Source organism: Schistocerca nitens, chromosome 3 (genome assembly GCF_023898315.1).
Source record: "Schistocerca nitens isolate TAMUIC-IGC-003100 chromosome 3, iqSchNite1.1, whole genome shotgun sequence".
Classification (NCBI taxonomy): Eukaryota; Metazoa; Arthropoda; class Insecta; order Orthoptera; family Acrididae; genus Schistocerca; species Schistocerca nitens.
This window is the reverse complement of record NC_064616.1, coordinates 497,713,079-497,734,490: the sequence shown is the minus strand read 5'-3', so window position 1 is coordinate 497,734,490 and position 21,412 is coordinate 497,713,079. Positions and strand designations below refer to the sequence as shown.

General features: G+C 43.3%; 1 protein-coding gene across 1 annotated transcript in view; it reads right to left on the bottom strand.

Annotated features, from left to right (window-relative positions):
• Nucleotides 1–265: 265 nt before the first annotated feature.
• The window catches only part of LOC126248426 (uncharacterized), a 66,176-nt gene continuing 45,029 nt past the window's right edge, over nt 266–21,412 (bottom strand). Inside the window, exons 2-5 of the mRNA XM_049949394.1 lie at nt 20,523–20,750; nt 16,120–16,362; nt 14,942–15,048; nt 266–592 (exon numbers count right to left, since the gene is read on the bottom strand). Coding sequence (XP_049805351.1) covers nt 494–592; nt 14,942–15,048; nt 16,120–16,362; nt 20,523–20,750 — 677 coding nt within the window. The 3' untranslated portion in view covers nt 266–493. The remainder of the gene's footprint in view (nt 593–14,941; nt 15,049–16,119; nt 16,363–20,522; nt 20,751–21,412) is intronic.

The window sequence follows — 21,412 nt, the reverse complement described above, 5'->3', positions numbered from 1 at the left end:
AGGAGACCTGTTGAGTCTTAACGTTATCTTACCTGGTGGCTGGGTAGACGCGCCGTGAGTGTTGCTGCCGCTTCGTACGTGAGTCTTAACTCTAAAAGTAGCTGTGCCAAACCGGGGACACAACGCGCATTGCACATACAACAGCATTCTACAGAGCACAAATAACAAGTGAGGTGTTGTGGGAGCTCCGGCCCCTCCCCTTTGTCACACAGTCCGCAGCCACCATATAAGGTAACACAAGTCTCAGTTGGTCGTTTACAGTGAATAGGGGGTGAAAGTACTTTATTTCTCACTACTACGTGGTAGGTTATACAAGACACTATTTCTATATTATGATATTCAATAAAATGTTAATATTTATGAATAATTGATAATAGTTCTCACTACTACATGATAGGTTATACAAGACACTATTTCTATATTATGATAGGCAATAAATTGATAATAGTAAAACACGTAAGGTATAAGATATTCAGCTGAGAATGAGGATAATTCAAAAAAAAATATCTTCCATGATGTTCGCCCTTTCACGTTCCATACACTCGAAGGGCAATTCGAAGGTGTATTCGGAATCATCCACGATCACGTACATCTGAAACAATGAAAGAAAATTGCAGCTTGACAAACAGGCAAATCAAGACGAGGAAATGATATTAACGAGATGTTATGGGAATGGTTCATAAGTGCGCGGACAAACAAACTTATTTTTGTCTGGACCCATGTTGCAAATTGAGGCTCTGAAAGTCGCTATAGAGGTTGTGAATACGGAGTTCAAGATATCCACAGGCTGACTGGACTGTTTCCACATTAGACACCATCGTGTGGAATGAAGTGTGTGGGGGAAGCAAAGGATATGCAGGAAAGTGTAGTAAAGAATTGCGGACAATAATTCACGACCTAAATGCGGATTATGACCGGAATGAAATATTCAAATACCGATGAAACGGAACTATTTTATGGTACACTAACTTCAAAACCTCTAGCAATTCGAGATGAAAAAAGAGTCGACGCAAAAAGGTTCAAGGAAAGACTGGTTATACTGCTGTGTGGAAACTGGTCAAATAGCAAAGCCACTAGCGATTGGAAAGGTGGCAAAACTCAGTTGTGGCAAAAACAGACTTCAGTAAGCTTCCAGGCGAAGTAACAAAAAGGCGTGCGTAGTAAGTGGTCTTACGGAAGCGTCGCTGGGCTCTTTCAGCGCGAAAATGAGAAAAGGAAATAGCCAAGTTCACCTTTACCTAGACAGTGCAACTTGCCACCCAAAAGTCACGTTTACAAACGTGAAATTGGCTTTTTTTTCGGCCAGCTTCAACGAGCCTATCACGGCCCATGGTCTATTGTGTTATTTACACATTCAAGTATCATTATGGCCGATTACTGATGCAGCGTCTTATTCTTAGTGTTGAAGAAGCCGAAAGTGCATTTTTTCATGCACGGTTTGTCCTGGATGCGGTAAACTGTATTATTTTGTCAAAAATGTAAATAGAGCCGAAACAGTAAATAAGTGCATCAACGAAGCTGGGTCTTGAGGTGATGAATAAGACGCTTCTGTACTTCTTCGAAGCTCAAGGAAATGCAACAGCAATTGGTGTATTAACTCAAATGAAAAGCATTTCACTTACTCCAGGCGACTACATCCGAAGAGATGACTTCCTTTCTGTCAACTCACTCCACTTTTACAAGTACTTGACCAACAGATCTGATAGAAATCCGCAACACAGAAGATGAGACGGAGACGAAGGTAGAGTAAAAGGACGAAGATTAAGAATTAGAAGAGCAAAATAACGTAGCTAGAAAAATTAATGCGCCAGAAGAAACAATTGCATGGATAAACGATGTCATCAGATTTTCAACACATGAAAATTGTCCCAACCTGTTTAAACTAGTGTATAGCGCAAAAAATACACAGAGAAAACAATTTAAACATGTAATTTAACAGCTTTCTCTCCTTGGTATGTGGCGAAAAAAGTGAAATGTAAATAAAATAAACACAGGAGTAGCCTAGTGTTCTATTTTACAGTAGACTATATATTAAGTGAACATCGACGGTACATGAGTAAAGGTAAGTAAATACGTGCATAGTTACAAATTCATATTTTTGTGCATGGTACTTGACAAATGTTATGTAGCCTAGAATGTTTTATGTAATGTGGATATTTGTCCAATTTGAAAAATTATTTTAGTCGCGTGCGATTCCACTTTGAACAAGTTTTACTGTACAATGTCTGTCATCTCTAGGTATGTTGGCTGACACATTCTTACCAAGCAAAATGAAAATAGGTACAGAAAGTAACAACTAATTAATATATTTTTGAAATATATTGTTTGTGAGTACCGGATGTGCATGGTTCATAATATTGTCGGTATTTCTACATGCCTAATGTGTTTATATGCATACCAGTAGCTTGCTCCTGTATGTATTTTTATTCTCTCAGCAATGTATCATGTGATGCAATAATACCACGTGCGGAAAGTCATCGATGAAATTAGGCAATACAACCGAAAACGAAGCTTCATTCCTCCTCATGCAAATCAGTATGTTAAACAACTGAATATCTTATGGAGAAAAACATAGGACTAATATATCATTGGCAGTATTCACTTGACTTGCCGCCTAACGAGTTTTTGTTCCTTAATGGTAAACAAAATGGTTCAAATGGCTCTGAGCACTATGGGACTTAACAGCTATGGTCATCAGTCCCCTAGAACTTAGAACTACTTAAACCTAACTAACCTAAGGACATCACACAACAACCAGTCATCACGAGGCAGAGAAAATCCCTGACCCCGCCGGGAATCGCACGCGGGAACCTGGGCGCGGGAAGCGAGAACGCTACCGCACGCCCACGAGATGCGGACTAATGGTAAACAAATCTGTTTGGATAACGCTTTTCATCTCAAGAAGGTTGAGTCCTTCCAAAGACAAGTTTTTGAGGTTGAATATCAGAGTTGAAAAATGTTTCCCGAATTGGTTCGATCGCATTCAAAAGTAAATAAATTTTAAAGGTAAAAATTTGAAAACAATCATATTTCCACCAAGAAAGGTTTTTCTTTCATTACTTGAATTGAGGTCCTCATACAACGCAGGTTGTTTGAGAAAGATACATCCGAAATCGTAAAACTCTATCCTATACAGAATGAAAACAAAAACTCAGGGTGAACTTTAACTTATGTGTAGGTTTTTAAGGTTTTTAATCGAAAGAACCATTCGATTTTACAATGATGTTTTTTAAATGCATGCACATGTAGCCCTGGTACCATCAGCAGATACGTTTAGAATTAAATTATCGTTCACCTTTTACAACTGTTCGATATGCTGTTCACCGAACGAACGACAAACATACAGACGATTGTCAGATTCGTCCCATACTTTTGAAAGAATGGCTGGAGTTGATGCATTCAATGTATGCGGGTAACAGTTCACTCAAATACGTTGGAAGGGTAGGCACATACACGGAGATTTTTCACCAACCTTCACAAAAAAGTAGAATCGCATACTGTGAGATGAGGTGACCTCTGCAACAACATCTTCCAGCTTACAACTGGCCTCAAGGTAAACCTTTTTCTTCGATGCCTAACTTCAAATTTACCCCAAATAGCTGGCTCCTGTATAAATGAAGATGTAGTCTTGTGGCATGCGATTAGTATGTTTGAAAGACGCTATATACTACATAGTGACTAATGTATACTGACTAACGTGTTTCTGACGATGGCGCTGCCAGATAATACGATCACAAATCGATATTGTGAGGGAGACCACTCACAAAGTAACGTTAACTGCGTACAAGTTTTTGCCTGTTGTATAGTTACCTACAAGCCGACAGTGACCTCCAGTGAAGAGGTGAATAAAAAAAGCTCGTCGCACAGTGAATCATTTTAAGAAAGTTGTGCATATACCATTAAGTGGTTCAGCGTGCTTCCGTGAAATACCACGATAAAGAATCACTATAGGCTGAACTAAACGTCCTCAGTCGTAGGTGCATTCACACTGTGGTCGACGAATATGTCGTAAACGTCCAGGTTAGGAGCGCCATGGTGTTGCTTAACCCACTGAAACAATTCATGTATATTAACGCAGCAAAAAGTATAATCAACGGTGTAATTGTCTTATTTGTCAAGAAATGTAAGTCCAGTCCTCTGAACATTTACTAGAGCTATAATCTGCACAGACTCAATGAATAAATTTATTGTTCTGAAGGATATATTGTACTGAAACGGCAGGAACTAGTCACAAGTGTTGAAGGAATCTAATTCCCTAAACCATGGATGTCTTGAAGCATTTACTGATCATCTTCTGATTGAAATACAACTTGAGAATTTCCCGTTCCTCGGTAGCTGCTAGGAGGCATTTTCACGAATGAGTTACGCCTCATTCACGTAAAAGCGTACTCTGTCCACTTTGCTGACAAGTCATGGGATACCTCCTAACATCGTGCCGAATCTACTCCTGCGCTGCGTAGTGCAACAAGTCGTTGTGGCATGGACTCAACAAGTCACTGGAAGTCCCTTGTAGAATATTGGGCCGTGTTACCTCCATATCCATTCATAACTACGGAAGTGTGCCGGTGCAGAACTTTGTGAACTAACTGGCCTCTCGATTATGTCCCATAATGTTCGATGATATACAGGTACATGTCGGGTGATTTTGGTGACCAAATCATTCGCTCACATTGTCCAGAATGTTCTGACATGGCGCACTGCATCCATTAAACGTCCATCGTTGTTTTGGAACATAAAGTCCATGAGTGGCTCCAAATAGTCTCCTAGTAGACCACGGCTTTCCAGTCGTGTAGGGTCCAACTGAAATGGTCACGAACTCACGAAAGGTGCTGCAGGCGATGTCGTGCTGTTAGCAAAGGCACTTGGGTCGGTCGTCTGCAGCCATAGCCCATTAATGCAAAATTTCGCCTCGCTGTTCTGACGGAAAAGTTTGTCGTACATTCCACATTGTTTTCTGCGGTTATTTCCACGAATTGTTGCTTGTCTGTTACCACTGACAACTCTACGCAAACGTCGCTGTTCTTGATCGTTAAGTGAAGGCCGTCGCCCACTGCGTTGTCCGTGATGAGAGGCAATGCCTAAAATTTAGTATTCTCGGCATACTGTTGACGCTGTATCTCTGAATATTGAATTTCCTAACGATTTCCGAAAAGGAATGCCCCAAGCGTCTAGCTCCAACAAACATTCCGCGTTCAAAGTGCCTTAATTCCCGTTATATGGACATACTCACGTCGGAAACATTTTTTTATGTATCACCTGAGTACAAACGACAGCACTGCCAATGCACTGCCCTTTTATATGTTGTCTACGCGATACTAGCGCCATCTGTATATGTGCATATCGCTGTTCCTTGACTTTGTCACCTCATTGTATGTTCTACTGGAGTGACCAGAAACTGTCAGTATATTTCTCAGTAGAGTGTGACTTTAGTTGCATCACTGCCGACTTGTTGGTTATAAAGCGGTAACCATTAAGAGAAAAGACTTGCTACTTATTAAGAATATAATAACGACGAAGTCCTAACACGTTGTTCATACTTCATAACTGAGAAGTTAATGGGTTACCAAAATTAAGTTCATTAAACATATGTAACTGATTGTTGTTATATTACTAAAAGTTGTATTTGCTTTGTAATGTAAGCAGAAATCTGATCCTGTTATGTCGTCACTTCCTTCTTTTTTACCTTATCTCAGCTCTCATCCTTAAATTCCAATATGTCTCTTACCACCGAAATAGCTGTATCGTAAGTCATTCCAATGAAGTCGTCGAATGAATGTTGATGTAGGTAGTTCGCCTCACGGCGGGATAATGCTTTCCATCTGCTTTTTTTTAATGTATGCTCGGCTTGTTATGCTGGCGCACCATCGTAATCAATCAGCTGTTCTTCCTAGTCATATACGATTGACATGCCATCGTAGAGTGTGCTGGCGTAAGGTTAAGAGTTCAAGTTATAGACATCTGGGCTTTTCGTTAGGTAGCTGCTGGTAAAACGACGTAGCAGCAGGTCAGAGCTCGGCCGCTATTTCTATGTTGATCCCTCCCGTGGCTGGCTACGCTCTGCGGCGCTCATTCGACTCCTCTCGGAACGGATTTTCGGACATCCACTCCTAGTATGTATTTAACTGCCTTTTGTCCTGACAGCTACTCCACTGAAAACTGTTTCGAAAGCACCATATTCTTTAATCTGAGTACATGAAACGTATTTGCAGTTGTGTATGTGGACGCCGATCAACTGTATAATGGATTGGCGATAATGAAAATTTGTGCCGGAGTGGTACTCGAATCCGGATTTCTCACTTATCGCGAGAGGTTGGCCTCATCATTAATCTATCCGAGCAAGCTCCACGGCCAGACCCAAACTTCATATGTCGTGAAACATGTGTCTACAACCTGTACCCCTACTCTCATTATGTATATTCCCGTGCAGGCGTGACATTTTATTTGAAAGTCGCTTGCCCTGTGTCCGCGGATAAACAACGAAATTGCATTTCCCGTGCTATTTCGAATTGCGACACAATATTCCTCGCCGCCTGTACGGGAATGTACGTAATAGATGTACGAGTACAGGTATTGCTGACACGTAGTTGACAACATATGGAAGTTGGCGTCTCGCCGTTAATCGTGCTCGGATATCCTAATGATTACGCGATCGCTTGCAATAAGCGGTTCAAATGGCTCTGAGCACTATGGGACTTAACATCTATGGTCATCAGTCCCCTAGAACTTAGAACTACTTAAACCTAACTAACCTAAGGACAGCACACAACACCCAGCCATCACGAGGCAGAGAAAATCCCTGACCCCGCCGGGAATCGAACCCGGGAACCCGGGCGTGGGAAGCGAGAACGCTACCGCTCGACCACGAGATGCGGGCACAATAAGAGGGTAATCGGGGTTCGAGTCCCAGCTCGGCACGCATTTTCATTGTCATCATTCCATTATACAGCTGATGGTTGCCCATATTGCCAATTGCAAATACCTTTCCTGCATTTCACAACTGTTGTAGTCGGCGCAGTACCTTTTCCTTGGGACATGCATGCATCTCCAAAGGAAGATTGCATCGTAATTCGGAATAACAAAAGCACTGAAACGTCATATTTAAGTTGAGTGGTGAAATCACTTCAAGGTTTGAGAGTCTTGGAGATTTACGTTTAATAGAGCGATCATTTACGTCTACTAATATCTTCATTTAGAAGCCACAAGTTAATTAAAAGAATATTCTACTACTATTAACGTGGAATGCTTAGATTCACATGTTGGGAAAATCGACACCCTCTGAAGAAAGAGATGGAAGGCCAAAAATAAATGTGATAAGGGTTAGCTGCGTAGAGAGAATGAAACTTACTTTTGATTCATTCACCGAAGTGGCGTGGTGCCGCGTCAAGTTTCACACGCGGCTTCGTTCGAAATTCGCGCACTATTAACGGTCCGGTCACACCAAAACTGCTATTTTATCTCCTTAACAATCGAACACTGAGATTTGCCCAAAACTATAGGGTTGCTTGCAGTTAAACATTCGTTACAATAGCCAGTGTAGACGGAAAACTATTTACCGTTAGGGTGACAAACTTTATAGAAATAATGTTCAGTCTGAACGCTGCAGGATTTGCGTTCGTACCAGTGTTAATGCCATGAGTTGCCGTTAGGAACGGTGCTGGTACGGCGACGAAGGGCTGAAACACAAAAATCAGTGAGCTTTACGGTTGTAAACATTCAACATGAGTCTGGACGCACTGAGGAGGGCTTCACTGTTGAAGCTACTTTACCGAAACAACAGCAGTAATGATGCTGCTCTTCGCGAGTATCGACGCATTAAAGGAATACGGAGAGGTCCTCTTTCCCCATCGGGATTGAAGATTGTGGTTCCGAAGTTAGAATTAGCTGGCGATTTGGGAATTTGCTGCTGGTAGAGGCCCATGACCAACTGCTATACCAATTGTTGGAGTAGTTACTGCTGCCATGACTGATAATGCTGCACGCAATCTGCGATCTTCAAGCTGTGCACGAGTTGTGTCACGACAGCTGAACATTCTGTGGTCCAACATTGGAAAAGTGCTGCAAACAATAGTGAAACGGTATCTCGTGTGGGGTTGCAGGCTGTCGCGGGTACTGATGGTCCTCATATTGAGCAGCATTTGTAACATCGTGCGTAAACATTATATGCAATTAACAAATGTTACCCTCTCACGTAGAAATTAAAATGTGTTTCGTTCAATGGCTTATCATTTATTTCTCTTCCGCATGTCCTTGAGAATGTTTCCAAAAAGCTTCAGTGTCCTACGTTCACTCGTTTTTCATGGGGGCCCTCACCAGTAGGAAACAACCCTGTATATTTACCGCCTCTGCCCGAACTGTTGTATTTCCTGATGATAGCTGGTTCTGGCTTGGTGCCAGTGATGGTCGCGTTTTGGTTTGAAGGAGGCCAGTTGAGGGCCTGCAACCAACATGTATGTGTGATAGACACACTAGACTACACCTGGAGCTATGGACTGGGATGCTGTTTGGTATCACAGAGGGAGCACTCTCGTGGTTATCCCAGGCTCCCAGACTGTAAATATGTACGTCAGTCTGGTGATTCGTCCTGTTGCGCTGCCATTCATGAACAGCACACGAGGGGGTGTTTTCCAACAGAATAATGCTCGCTCACATAACACTGTTGTAACCCAAAGTGCTGTACAGAAAGTGGCTGCTCGATCAGCAGATATGTCATCAGTCGAACACAGATGGGACATCATCGGACGACAGTTCCAGTGTCATCCACAAACAGCATTAACCGCCCCTGTGTTGACCGACCGAGTGCCACATACATGGAACCCCATCCCACAAACAGACATGCTGCATCTGTAGAACACAATACACGCACGGTTGCATGCTTGCTTTCAACATTCTGGCGATTATACCATTTATTAATGTATCAGCATTTCACATTTTCTGTGTTGTATCTCGCGTTTACACTAATGTGAAATCTTGCAATGTTAATCACTTAAATATGCCACCGAGACTAATGTATTTCCTAAAATTCATTGGTATATATTAATTATATTTTGGTGTTGGGCTTTTTGAAAACTGGCTGTAAGCACTATGGGACTTGACATCTGAGGTCATCAGTCCCCTAGACTTAGAACTACTTGAACGTAATTAACCTGAGGACATCACACACATACGTGCCCAAGGCAGGATTCGAACCTGCGACCATAGCAGTCGCGCGGCGCCAGACTGAAGCGCCTAGAACCACTCGACCACAGCTGCCGGCGTTGAGCTTTCTTTTCGTCAGTTTATTTACGAGTCTTGTAGTGACGTCGCACAGAACTATTGCTTGTCATATATGAGTTCTGCCCACATTTGAAGCATACTTACTATTAATCAAAGTTAAGTTTACGCAGCAACCAGTTTTTAAACATTGCAGTGTGCTAGTTGTCAAGCGTGTGTCTTTAGCTATGGGTCAGTCGAAATTACATTAATACCAATGATCATACCATGACTGTCCTGTAATTACTATACAAGACTTATAGCAATCTCGCATATAGCAATAACATTGCACGGTTCATTTTGCTTAGACATTGTAATAAGGCTTCATTCAACCTGGGGATGCTACCTGGCTGTAACTGGAGTCATCCATGCAAGTTTCAAGAGCATGATTGTTGGGAGAGGAGAGTGGAGGATGGCAAGCTTTGCCGGCCAGAGTGGCCGTGCGGTTCTGGGCGCTACAGTCTGGAGCCGAGCGACCGCTACGGTCGCAGGTTCGAATCCTGCCTCGGGCATGGATGTGTGTTATGTCCTTAGGTTAGTTAGGTTTAATTAGTTCTAAGTTCTAGGCGACTGATGACCTCAGAAGTTAAGTCGCATAGTGCTCAGAGCCATTTGAACCATTTTTTGATGGCAAGCTTGTTTCTGATTGATCAAGAGAGAAAGGGGAGGGAGTGCCATTTGCGCCACCATAATTGTCGCTCGCATCGGAGGCGTTCATTTCAACTGAAGGCATTTAAATATCCCTGAAACTACACATCGCATTAAAGAAGGTTAGAATTCCAATTTGTCTGTCTCTGAGGAGGACATCCAACGATACCACAGTCGACATTCCACCTCACACAGTGCGCGGGTGGCGAGGGCAACTTTGAAATCTTTAGTGGGAACCCATGCTTTTTATTGCAGATTACGATTCTATGGCAAACTCTAAATACTTTTTGTCCGAAGTATTTTCTTTGTTTCGCCATTGATGGCGCTGTAATTGGAGGAATAGAAATGAGTACACAATCGTAATTCATGACATGACATGCTACTCAATGGCTCTTGAACATCCAGTGGCACGTGTGACCCCACTTCCATGCTGCGAGGGTAGGGCAGGCCAGTCTTTAATAACTGCTAATTGTAAACCCCATACGCAAAGTTGTATTCCTCCGATATATCGAACAGGGGACTACTCGACACGCCGCTGTGTCCCTGGCTCGAGGCGAACGCTACTGTACTTTTCCAATTACAGTATGTGTTCAATACCCTTAGCTATCCGCTTTTCAAATAACATAGGACAACAGTACCATCTCTGCGGGAATGTCAGCACATATGTTTCTGATGCGGTCGACCATGCCTTCACGATCTTTTGGCACTTGCTAGTACGCTTTATCTTTTAAATATCTCCAGTCACCTCTGGCGTACCACCGACCAGTGTATACATGGCGTAATACCTCCCGTGCGTCAACTGCGTAATGCGCTAGGCAACCGTAATCATATACTTTGTCTAACGGCCAGCGCAACATCCAGCAGCAGAACCGGTACTTCCTATCCCAAAAACGTTCGATATTTGCGTCGATTCACGTGCTGTCAATAAAATACGGACGGACCAATGCGTTTGTTCCGCTCGATGCCACACCATACGTTAACCGATCAAGGGTGTTGATGGTCAGCTTGCCGTAACCAGTGGGGGGGTTGTTTGGTTGGGTTGTTTGGGGAAGGAGACCAGACAGCGAGGTCATCGGTCTCATCGGATTAGGGAAGGACGAGGAAGGACGTCGGCCGTGCCCTTTGAAAGGAACTATCCCGGCATTTGCCTAGAGCGATTTAGGGAAATCACGGAAAACCTAAATCAGGATGGCCGGACGCGGGATTGAACCGTCGTCCTCCCGAATCCGAGTCCAGTGTCTAACCAACCAGTGGGGATCGTCTACACTACGGTAATGTATGTCATGTCGGTTAACGCTGCCAAGGGTTTGTGAATGTAGACTCATCGGAAAATCATACCTCGGCGAGGAATGTGGGGGTCGTGTGCATTTGCTGACCCGCCTATTCAAATAACACTACCCGGTTATTGAAATCGGCGCCATGAAGTTCTCCAAGCAATGACACGTTGTATGGATATTATTTATGACGATGTAGTATTGTGACAATACTACCTACGGACATACAGGAATCGTGGTATAATTGGCGGACTCTTACACATGGGTTGTGGTGCACTACCGCTAGTGTAGCTATTTCATTAGCATCTCCTGTAACACGTGGCTTCGTTTCTTTTTCCGGTCTGTGCGTTGCAATCAGACATAAAGGCGTCCACAGCCTTGTAAAAGAACGAATGACAGCGAGCTTTCTCAGGGAAACGCTTGACATACAAGGCAACATCAGCCTCAACATTCCTCCTACGTTCTCTGTAAATAAGGATCATATTAGTCTTTTCTTCTGCGGTTGCAACATTCATCATTCACTTGCACATCTGTTGTCCGAATTGTAGGTAGGTGTGCAGGCAATAAACAATGCGCAAGTATTGTAATGTTTAGAGCCGCTATCTGTTCTACGTCTGCACGATACGTGAGCAACGGTCACAGTGGACTGACTGTTATTTGGGGTTTCAGATTAGAAGTTATGAAATATTGGCCTGTCCTACCCTCGCAGCATGGAGGTGGGGTCCCATGTGCCATGGGATATTCAAGGGCCATTGCAGAGTATGTCGTACATTACGATTGTGTACCCTTTTCTACTCCTCCGATCACAGCGTCATCTGTTGCGAAACGAAGAAAATACTTCGGGCAAAACGTATGTAGACTCTGCCGTAGAATCGTAATCTGCAATAAAAAGCTGGGGTTACCACTGAAGATTTCAAAATTGCCCCCGCCGCCCAGGCACGGGGTGGGGTGGGATCGAATTTGGTATCGTTGGATGGCCCCTTCCAACACAAGCAGATTGGAATTATAACGTTTCTGGATCTGATGCGTATTTTTCGAGATATTTCATTGTCTTCTGTGAAAATGAACATCCTGTATTGTTTAAGTAGTGTCAATTTCTCAACCATGCCTAAGAAACGGTCTGGCGTAGTCTGGCAGACATATGGTTCTCTCTAGTTTAAGTCCTGGCGGCTGGGATCACATGATGAATACCGTACCCTATCGTCGATACCGAACAAGTACAGGGGAGTAGTTCATCGTAATGTAGGTGTGTGTTTCTAGCAGTCTTTTGATATTTCTACCGATGTGTTGTGATCCGTTTGCCATTATTAGTGCAGAACGAGAGATCCATTGGCCGGAACTGATATAGCAGCAGGGGCATCCAACTGGCCCAGTTCGAGGACTTAACTGATAAACCACTTGTCCCTCCGACGTATGTTGCAGTTCGCAGCAAATTCTTGCTTTGCCTTCCACGCTTGTGGTGTGTTGGGCGTCTTCGTTCTGGACTGTATTCTCGTTGTCCTACACGCAGTTTCTTCGGCGCTACCTGAATAGTAAGCAGATGCGGCCGTCGTGTGGTGACGCTGCTCGGCAGTTTGCAGCACAGCCTGTATACCTTGCTGTTGCGGGACCGTCCAACACGTTCTTAGTTGCAGGTGGTCACTTTCAAACGGTCTCGAAGCTGAGGAACTTCTGCCATGTCATAAAGTGGAGTGTCAGGAAAATCATATGGCAGTTGCAGAGCCAGCCGAATGGCACGACTCTGCACGGTCTGAAGTGTTTTCAGGTGTGTGTCGGCAGCGAATACCTAATGACGAAAGAGTACCCAAGGAGAGGACAGAGCAGAGCCTTGTACAGCGTAACGCCCACCCGCGAGGGAAGCCTCGAGTTCGAAATCAGCAAGGGGTAGAGTTTGGTGAGTCTGCCCCTGGCTTTTTTCTTCGCCACCTGGACGTGTGGGTGCCAAGTAAGGCGGCGGTCGATGGTGACGCCGAGATATTGTGCCGTAAGACGCCATGGGACGGCACTTCCACCGATGAGAATCGGTGACACGCGTGCAGGGATGATGCGCCTGGCCACCAACAGGAACGGCGTTTTTGCGCCGTTGAACTGCAGACATCATTGACGCCCCGTGCTGCAAGTGTGTCGACAGCGAGTTGCAATCTACGTCGCAGTACATGGGCGTTCAGACTTCTGCTGTAGAGCGTCGTATCGTCTGCGTAAAGAGCGAGCTGTGCGATGTCGATCTTCGGTGCGTCTGAGGTGTACGAGTACAGAGCCCCGCGGCATGCCTGCAGTAATTAGACGAACGGTGAACAAGGTATTTGCAGCTCCCACGTAAAATGTCCATCCCTCGACGTAGACACTGATGAGGTGAACTTGTGACGCTGGTATCCCAAGGTGAAGAAGTTTGAATAAGAGCCCCCGGTACCCAAACTCACGTTTTCATTTTCCACTAGTATGTGAGATTTGATTAATCGCCGGCCGAAGTGGCCGTGCGGTTAAAGGCGCTGCAGTCTGGAGCCGCAAGACCGCTACGGTCGCAGGTTCGAATCCTGCCTCGGGCATGGATGTTTGTGATGTCCTTAGGTTAGTTAGGTTTAACTAGTTCTAAGTTCTAGGGGACTAATGACCTCAGCAGTTGAGTCCCATAGTGCTCAGTGCCATTTGAACCATTTGAACCATTTGATTAATCGATTCCTAGTGGACGAACTACGAGAAAAGATTAGACGGTAGTAGGAACGAGACGTTATTGAGTATTAGAAGTAAATGTGCATTTTAAAGAATGTGAGAAAATATGTATATTAAGCAATAGGATGCTACTAGTAACATCTAAAGTCCAGCCGTAATGGACAGCACGGGACATACTGAATGAACAAAAAGGAGCAAATAATGCTGACATCTGGAAAATTGTGCAACATAGGCGATACACTCATTACGCAAACGTAAAAACTGTTCGAACTAGATGGTACTGAAAATAACGTATCCCGCCTCCGATCCCTGTAAAAATGTAGGCATTTTACCGGACGATGCAACGGAACCCGATGCATGCCGTACAAGAACAGTGGTAGGTAAAGGCTATGAGATGACATACACAACTTTTTACGAAAAGTATTGCCGCAAATGAAAACCATTATCCGCAACGATAACAGCAGGTATGACGAGTATGAAAGGTAATTTAGTACGAAAACATATGTGACATCATTCTCCATATCATGATATACACGAATAACCGACTGATTTGTAGATGGTCGTGAACATTAACCAAGATCTTTGAAATTTAATCTCAAGAATGAAAAACATAGCATGGAAGCTAAATGTGGTGGAGGGGGTCGAAGGGAGATGTAATTATAGTGAGAAACCAGATGCTGGGGAAAAAGAACAGTAACACAATTATATAAAAGTTATAATTTGCTGCCTGACAATCACTAGGTCCGATAAAATGACATCCTTAACTCAGCCACATTCTGTTCTCGCATGGAGAGACGGCCACTGAAAACATGAAAATATTTGGATGCAAATATGCACAACTACCTTACATTTAGTACTGCAGTCTGTAAATTACGTGATCGAAATACCTGAAGAACTTCTCTTTCGTTGTAGGTGCAATGTGATGGACATAGTTTGGTAAAGAGTAAATGAAGCATTACCCCGGAAACTGTGGATAACTGCTTAAAGAATACCGACATAGTTCTAAAAAAATTCCACAATCCGCATGACAATCGATACCGCAACCAAGACGGCGTTTGTGAGTGTATCAACGTTGTGTCAGCTACAGTGCTGTTACTTACATCATGTGTATCGCTCTCGAACAATGGTATGGAATCGGTATATTCCACAATCAGTTCTTCGTCAGATCCCTGCGCTAACACCACATCAGCACTGCCTGCATCTTCACCTGAAAGGAGAAACAGAGACAATGTTCCAATATAGAAACATTCTGCAAGTTCAGTCCGTTCTTTATATAAGCTGTAATCTATAAACTAACGCACATCTGACTTGGAGCTGTTAGTATGGATTGGAGTACTAAAAGATAAGATCCGTGAACTTGGTTTGTTCTTTTTGATGGGTGCTTTGGTTGTACATATGTTGGAACAAAAGGGATAGGATTCGTTGCATGTTTTACAGGTGAGAAGAGATTTCGGATTAAAACAGTCTTTGGGAAGTTGTCAGTGTGGACAGGTGGGAAGGACTGAGGGTTCTTACATTTACTGGTGAAGTGATCATTATACAGTAGGCAATGGGGGCGTCGGATGGATTAGGACTGGCGAATCCCAGTTCAGCTGCATACCGTTTGAGGCATAGGAACGTTCCGTTATGGATTAGGTGGCCAGTGGTGTCTGTTGATTCGGTGAAAGGACTAAATAAGCATGGCTGTGGTTCTTATGAGTGCAAAATGATGCAAATTTCAAGGTAGGGATTGGAATTTAATTTCCACACAACCTTTCTACGGTGATCTCAGGGTCCACCTAACTGACAACATCAATGAGGATCGGTGGGCAATGAGGCAAATCTGGTTTTGACCTGCAAGGGGACAGCAGGGTGAAGGTGGCATGGGTACAAATAGAAGACTTACTGGCGTAGATTGTTGATGGGATTGGAATCAGTGAATTTTATGATAACTGAGTTTCTCCTGGGAATTCTTTTGAAATAGAGTATTTAATTATAGATTTCTTGGAGGTGAGTCTTTGGGTTTAGGAATTTGGCTTCTGATATTGATAACAAAGCTTTATGTGTTTGGGAGATTTGGTTAAAAATATCGGTAGCTGGATTATTAATGGATGGTTGGGAGGGAGTATTCTGGGTGGGTGTTGTGACCATGTAATCTGTAACCACTTATCGTTTGAGATTTTTGGCCGTTTTGAAAAATGGGCGTGTGCGGTGTTACATTTCGGAGGCTTACTAGGGATATGGGATGGGGTTTGTTGGGCAGTGGAAGATAAGAGGTAAGTATCTATTCGAATGTTACCTGGAAACGGCAATGACGGCACTGCGGTGGCGATGAGCTGTTCGTTGGGTACTGCAGCTAATGGTGCAGATGCTGGCGACATTGGTGCTAATGGTGCTGTATCCGGAAGAACTGCTGTTGGCTGTGTTGATATTGGCGGTAGTGGTGGTTCAGCTGATGTCTTGGGCTGTTCAGCTGCTGCTGCCGCCAATGGTGCCGATGCCGCTGATGGTGCCAATGCCGCCAATGCACAGTGCTCTGGATCTGAAAAAAGTGATACTCACTGAATAAGTTGACTATTATAGAATCTTGTAGAGGAGGCTCTAGTGCACATCACTCCAAAAGAGAAGTAGCCTACCTTTGATACCTGAGACGCTACGTTAGCTCAAAGTTACTGTTCTCGGCACAGCGTTAACGAGAGGTAATGATTCATAAATATCACCCTTATTGGAAGTGTGTGTAGCTTTTTACTGAGTTCAGTTTGATTGAGGGTATCAGTGTAGGTATGTAGAAAAATTTAGCGTGTATCATGTTTCCATTGACTTGCACTACAGCGTGCTAGAAATCCATGTCAAATATGTGACTATAAAATTTTCTTTCTCGTAAACCTAAAATTAGAAAAAAAGATATGTATTCAGCGTTATTCATGAATTTCCTTCGTGACGCTTTTAACTTGTATTGCTTTGTAGTAGAAACGTGAAAGAAATTTCTGACCTTCTCTGTCTCTACTTGTGACGTTAGTAATACACGACGCCGAGGCACACTGGGCAGTTGTTTTGATAGGATATGTCGTCGACTGCTACGAACACTGTTGCGTTTCTTTATCGTTTCTATATACAGCATTTGATCAAAAGTATCCGGATACCCCAAAAAACATACGTTTTTCATATTAGGCGCATTGTGCTGCCACCTACTGTCAGGTACTCCATATCAGCGACCTCAGTAGTCATTAGACATAGTAAGAGAGCAGAATTGGGTGCCCTGTGGAACTCACAGACTTCGACCGTGGTCAGGTGATTGGGTTCACTTGTGCCATACGTCTCTACACGAGATTTCCACACTACTAAACATTCCTAGGTCCACCATTTCCGATGTGATAGTGAAGTGGAAACGTGAAGGGACACAGAAGCATACAGGCCGACCTCGTCTGTTGACTGACAGAGACCGCGGACAGTTGAAGAGGGTTGTAATGTGTAAATAGGCAGACATCTATCCAGACCATCACACAGGAATTGCAAACTGCATCAGGGTCTAATGCAAGTACTATGACAGTGAGGCGGAATGTGATAAAACTTGGTTTTCAAGGTCGAGCGGGGTCTCATAAGCCACATATCACGCCGTAAATGCCAAACGACGCCTCGCTTGCTGTAAGGAACGTAATCATTTTACGATTGTAGAGTGGAAAAACGTTGTGTGGAGTGACAAATCACGGTAAACAATGTCGTGATCCGATGGCAGGGTGTGCGTATGGCGAATGCCCGATGAAACTTATCTACCAGCATGTGTTGTGCCATCAGCAGAATTCAGAGGCGGTGGTGTTATGGTGTGGTCGTTTTTTCCAAAGTGTTCAAATGTGTGTGAATTCCTAAGGGACCAAACTGCTGAGGTCATCGGTCCCTAGACCTACACACTACTGAAACTAAATTATGCTAACAACAACACACACACCCATGCCCGAGGGAGGACTCGAACCTCCGTCGGGAGGGGCCGCGCAATCCGTGACATAGCGCCTCTAACCTCGCGGCCACTCCGCACGGCGTGTTTATCATGGAGGGGGGCTTGCACCCCTTGTTGTTTTACGTGGCACTGTCACAGCACAGGCCTACAATGATGTTTTAAGCCCCTTCTTGCTTCCCATTGTTGAAGAGTAATTCGGAGATGGCGATTGCATCTTTCTACCTCTCCATAATGCACAGCCTGTGGAGGAGTGGCTACACGACATTCCTATAATGGACTGGATCGCACAGAGTCTGACCTGAATCCCACAGAACACCTTTGGGATGTTTCCAGAATGAGATTTTTCACTCTGCAGCGGAGTGTGCCTGGTATGAAACTTCCTGAGGTCATCGGTCCCTAGGCTCTCGGTCCGACACACAGTTTGATCTGTCAGGAAGTTTCACCTTTGGGATGTTTTGTAATGCCGACTTCGTACGAGGACTCACCGACCGACATCGAAGCCTCTCCTCAGTGCAGCACTCCTTGAAGAATGGGCTGCCATTCCCCAAGAAACCTTCTAGCACCTCATTAAACATATGCCTGCGAGAACGGAAGCTGTCATCAAGGATAAGGGTGGGCAAACATCATATCGCATTCCACCATTAACGATGGAGGGCGCCACGAACTTGTAAGTCATTTTCAGACAGGTGTCCGGATACTTTTGATCACATAGTGTATATACACCAGATTATTTATTTTAACGTGTCATTAAATTTTTATAGTTTTTGTAAAATATCTGTCAATCCGAATACAGTGATAACTAGTACATGGAAACCAGATCCACGGAATGGAAGAAGCATGGTTGACCAAATATGGAGTTCAATTAAGAAACAGATTGAAGCAAAAGAAGACAAGCCTATAACAGGAATTGTCGCTGGCTAATCAAATGAGCCTTCGTTACTCCATTGTCACTAAAGTTGCCAGTATTCTCAATGAAACCCTGATAGTCACCATTGCAGACTGATAAATAAAAATCAGCGTCAAAATATCAGCAACACACACAGTATTAAAACGTCTGCTGATGACGCATTTTCCGAAGTCGTCGACGTAAAGTTATCTAAATACTAGTACATGATTATTAGGAATTCAATGAAAAAACACAATGCTCTTATCTAACCCACTTAGGAAAAAATGGTAGAAGCTAAATTCGGTGTCACCTATCAGATATATACATAATCGAAACTCGTTTCAAAGTCAGAGTACAAATACGCTTAAATCACATCAGAAAGTATTTTATATGTTCAATGTCAGGTTGATTTAAGAATAGGATTTAGGTAGTTCTTCGGCACAGCGAACAGAAACAAAACTTACTAATGGAAGTGATACGGCGTTAATGTTTATATTACATCGTTGGTTCTGTTGCAGCTAGCATCTAGACATTCTGTTACAAAAAAGGTAGTGATACGGAGAAATCCTACGCCTTTGTCACTTCGTTTTCGTAGACCAACAAGGCTACAATTTTTATATGGAAACACAGAGTCTACTTCAAAGGACAAAAAATATATTGACGATCAGATTGTGTCACTAGTTCGTTTCAAATCATTTGCGATTGTAAAGTAATAATAATCCATTACCAAATAGTTTTTGCTGCGAACTTTTACATCATCCATGCGTTTCTACCAGTGTGTAGCAACGTCTAAACATTTTAATAATCTCGATTTTGTAAAAAATATAGTGATACATGTTTCCAATATACGTTAGGGATTATCAGCCTTACATGCCTACATTCGTTGCTTTCAGTGTTTACTTCACCTTGGATATAAATTTGCGAGTAAAATATTTGGCAGTTGCGATCACCGGAAGACAAAAATCGTTTTTAGATTAGGGAAAAAACAATTCACAAGGGGTTTCAAAGGCAGCTAGGGCTTCTTGTTGATCGCTGAAAGGCTGGGTATAGGAACTCCAACGACAGCAACACTGCTCGTCATTTTTTTCAGTAATCATCAGTGTTGCACAAATCCTGGGGCTGGACGAAGATTCCGTTCCCGTTTCGCGTTATCTTGAAGGTCGTGCCATGTGCCTATAACTTGAGCTTCGAAAAATTTAAAAAAACCATTGTCGTGATACTGTGAAAGTTTACGTAGACAAGTTCCCTTGGTATTACATGTATATGACAGTTCATAAAGTCCTACTGCACGGTGCCTAGACAACAGAATCAAGAATATTGCAAGAAGGTCAGTTATATGAAATTTCTCAGGAAACTGGAAGTAAGGCCAAAACAAATATCTTGCAGGGTTATCCTGGAAAAATTCAAGCACAAATTCAATGGAAGATGTGTAACGTTGCTTCCCGGTATCTTCAGATCCACTTGTTTTGAGCATGAGCAAAATTAAACCCAGAAACAGTAAAAATTTGTCAACGGACGCCCACGAGCTTTTGCTTTTTCCTGATGATGAGTATGAATTTTTTTTTACAAATTCCTGATAAGTATGATACGGACTTTGATTTGAATCTTGAAAACTATCCCGACACCTGAGCGGGTGATTTTTATGATGTTTTCTGATTTAGATTTTTTAAAGAGTACATATTATTACATAATAGCTGGTATGTTAACAGTTTTCAAAATATTATAAACATTACTTGTCATTTTGAATTTTGAAACTATGTTATGAAGTTTCTAATCAGCGACCTCAAAAACCCTTATATCAAAATTCAGGTTTAAATCTAAAGCTTTTTCTATTTTTGGTAAACTCTCCTGACATACAGACCATTGTGTGATGCCTGTGATGCCACCGGTGGTCGCAATGTCACTGAGGAAGTACCGGACGGTGACGAAGGGCCGGATGCTGACAAAGGGCCGGACGCTGATGAAGGACTGGACCCTGACGATGGGCTGGACCCTGATGATGGGCCAGATCCTGATGATGGGCCGGACCCTGATGATGGGCCGGACTCTGACGCTGTGGGAGAATCTATTGCTTCTTTTGCTCTTGCGGCTGAAAATTTCAAAGTTCTGGTTACATTATGCTGTAAGAGAAACAAACGCACAACCACAATTAACATGCAAGTGAACAATAGATGAGAACATAGACACAAACACAGAAGCAATACATGTACTGGTACCAGCAGTTACTGACGACCAGTGAACACAAGATGAGAGGCATCTAGCCAAAACCAGAAGGTGACCATGATGGAAAGTAGCCAGAGAAGGAGAAGAATGTAAATTAGATCTCAAAAGCGAGAACACGCACTCTCAGACCGACGTCCATTGAAAAAGAACGTTCTTGTGCTACAACTCATGGAGGGAATGGGCCAACACTGCCTCTCCCGGCGTAAATCTGTAGTAGTAAGCAATTTTACCTAAAATTCCTTAGGTTCATTGACATTTGTAGTGCGAGGCAGAACTGTGACTGTAGCGATATGATAACATGGAGGATTAACACCTTTCCAAGAAATCTCAAACTCCAACTACAATACGAATGTTTGAGGAGACAGGAGAGATTAATGTTTAACGTCCCGCAGACAACAAGGTCATTAGAGACGGAGAACACGCTCTGATCAGGGAAGGATGCGGAAGGAAATCGGCCGTGCCTTTTCAATGGGAAGATCCCAGAATTTGCCTAAAGCAATTTAGGGGAATCTCGGAAAACCTAAATCA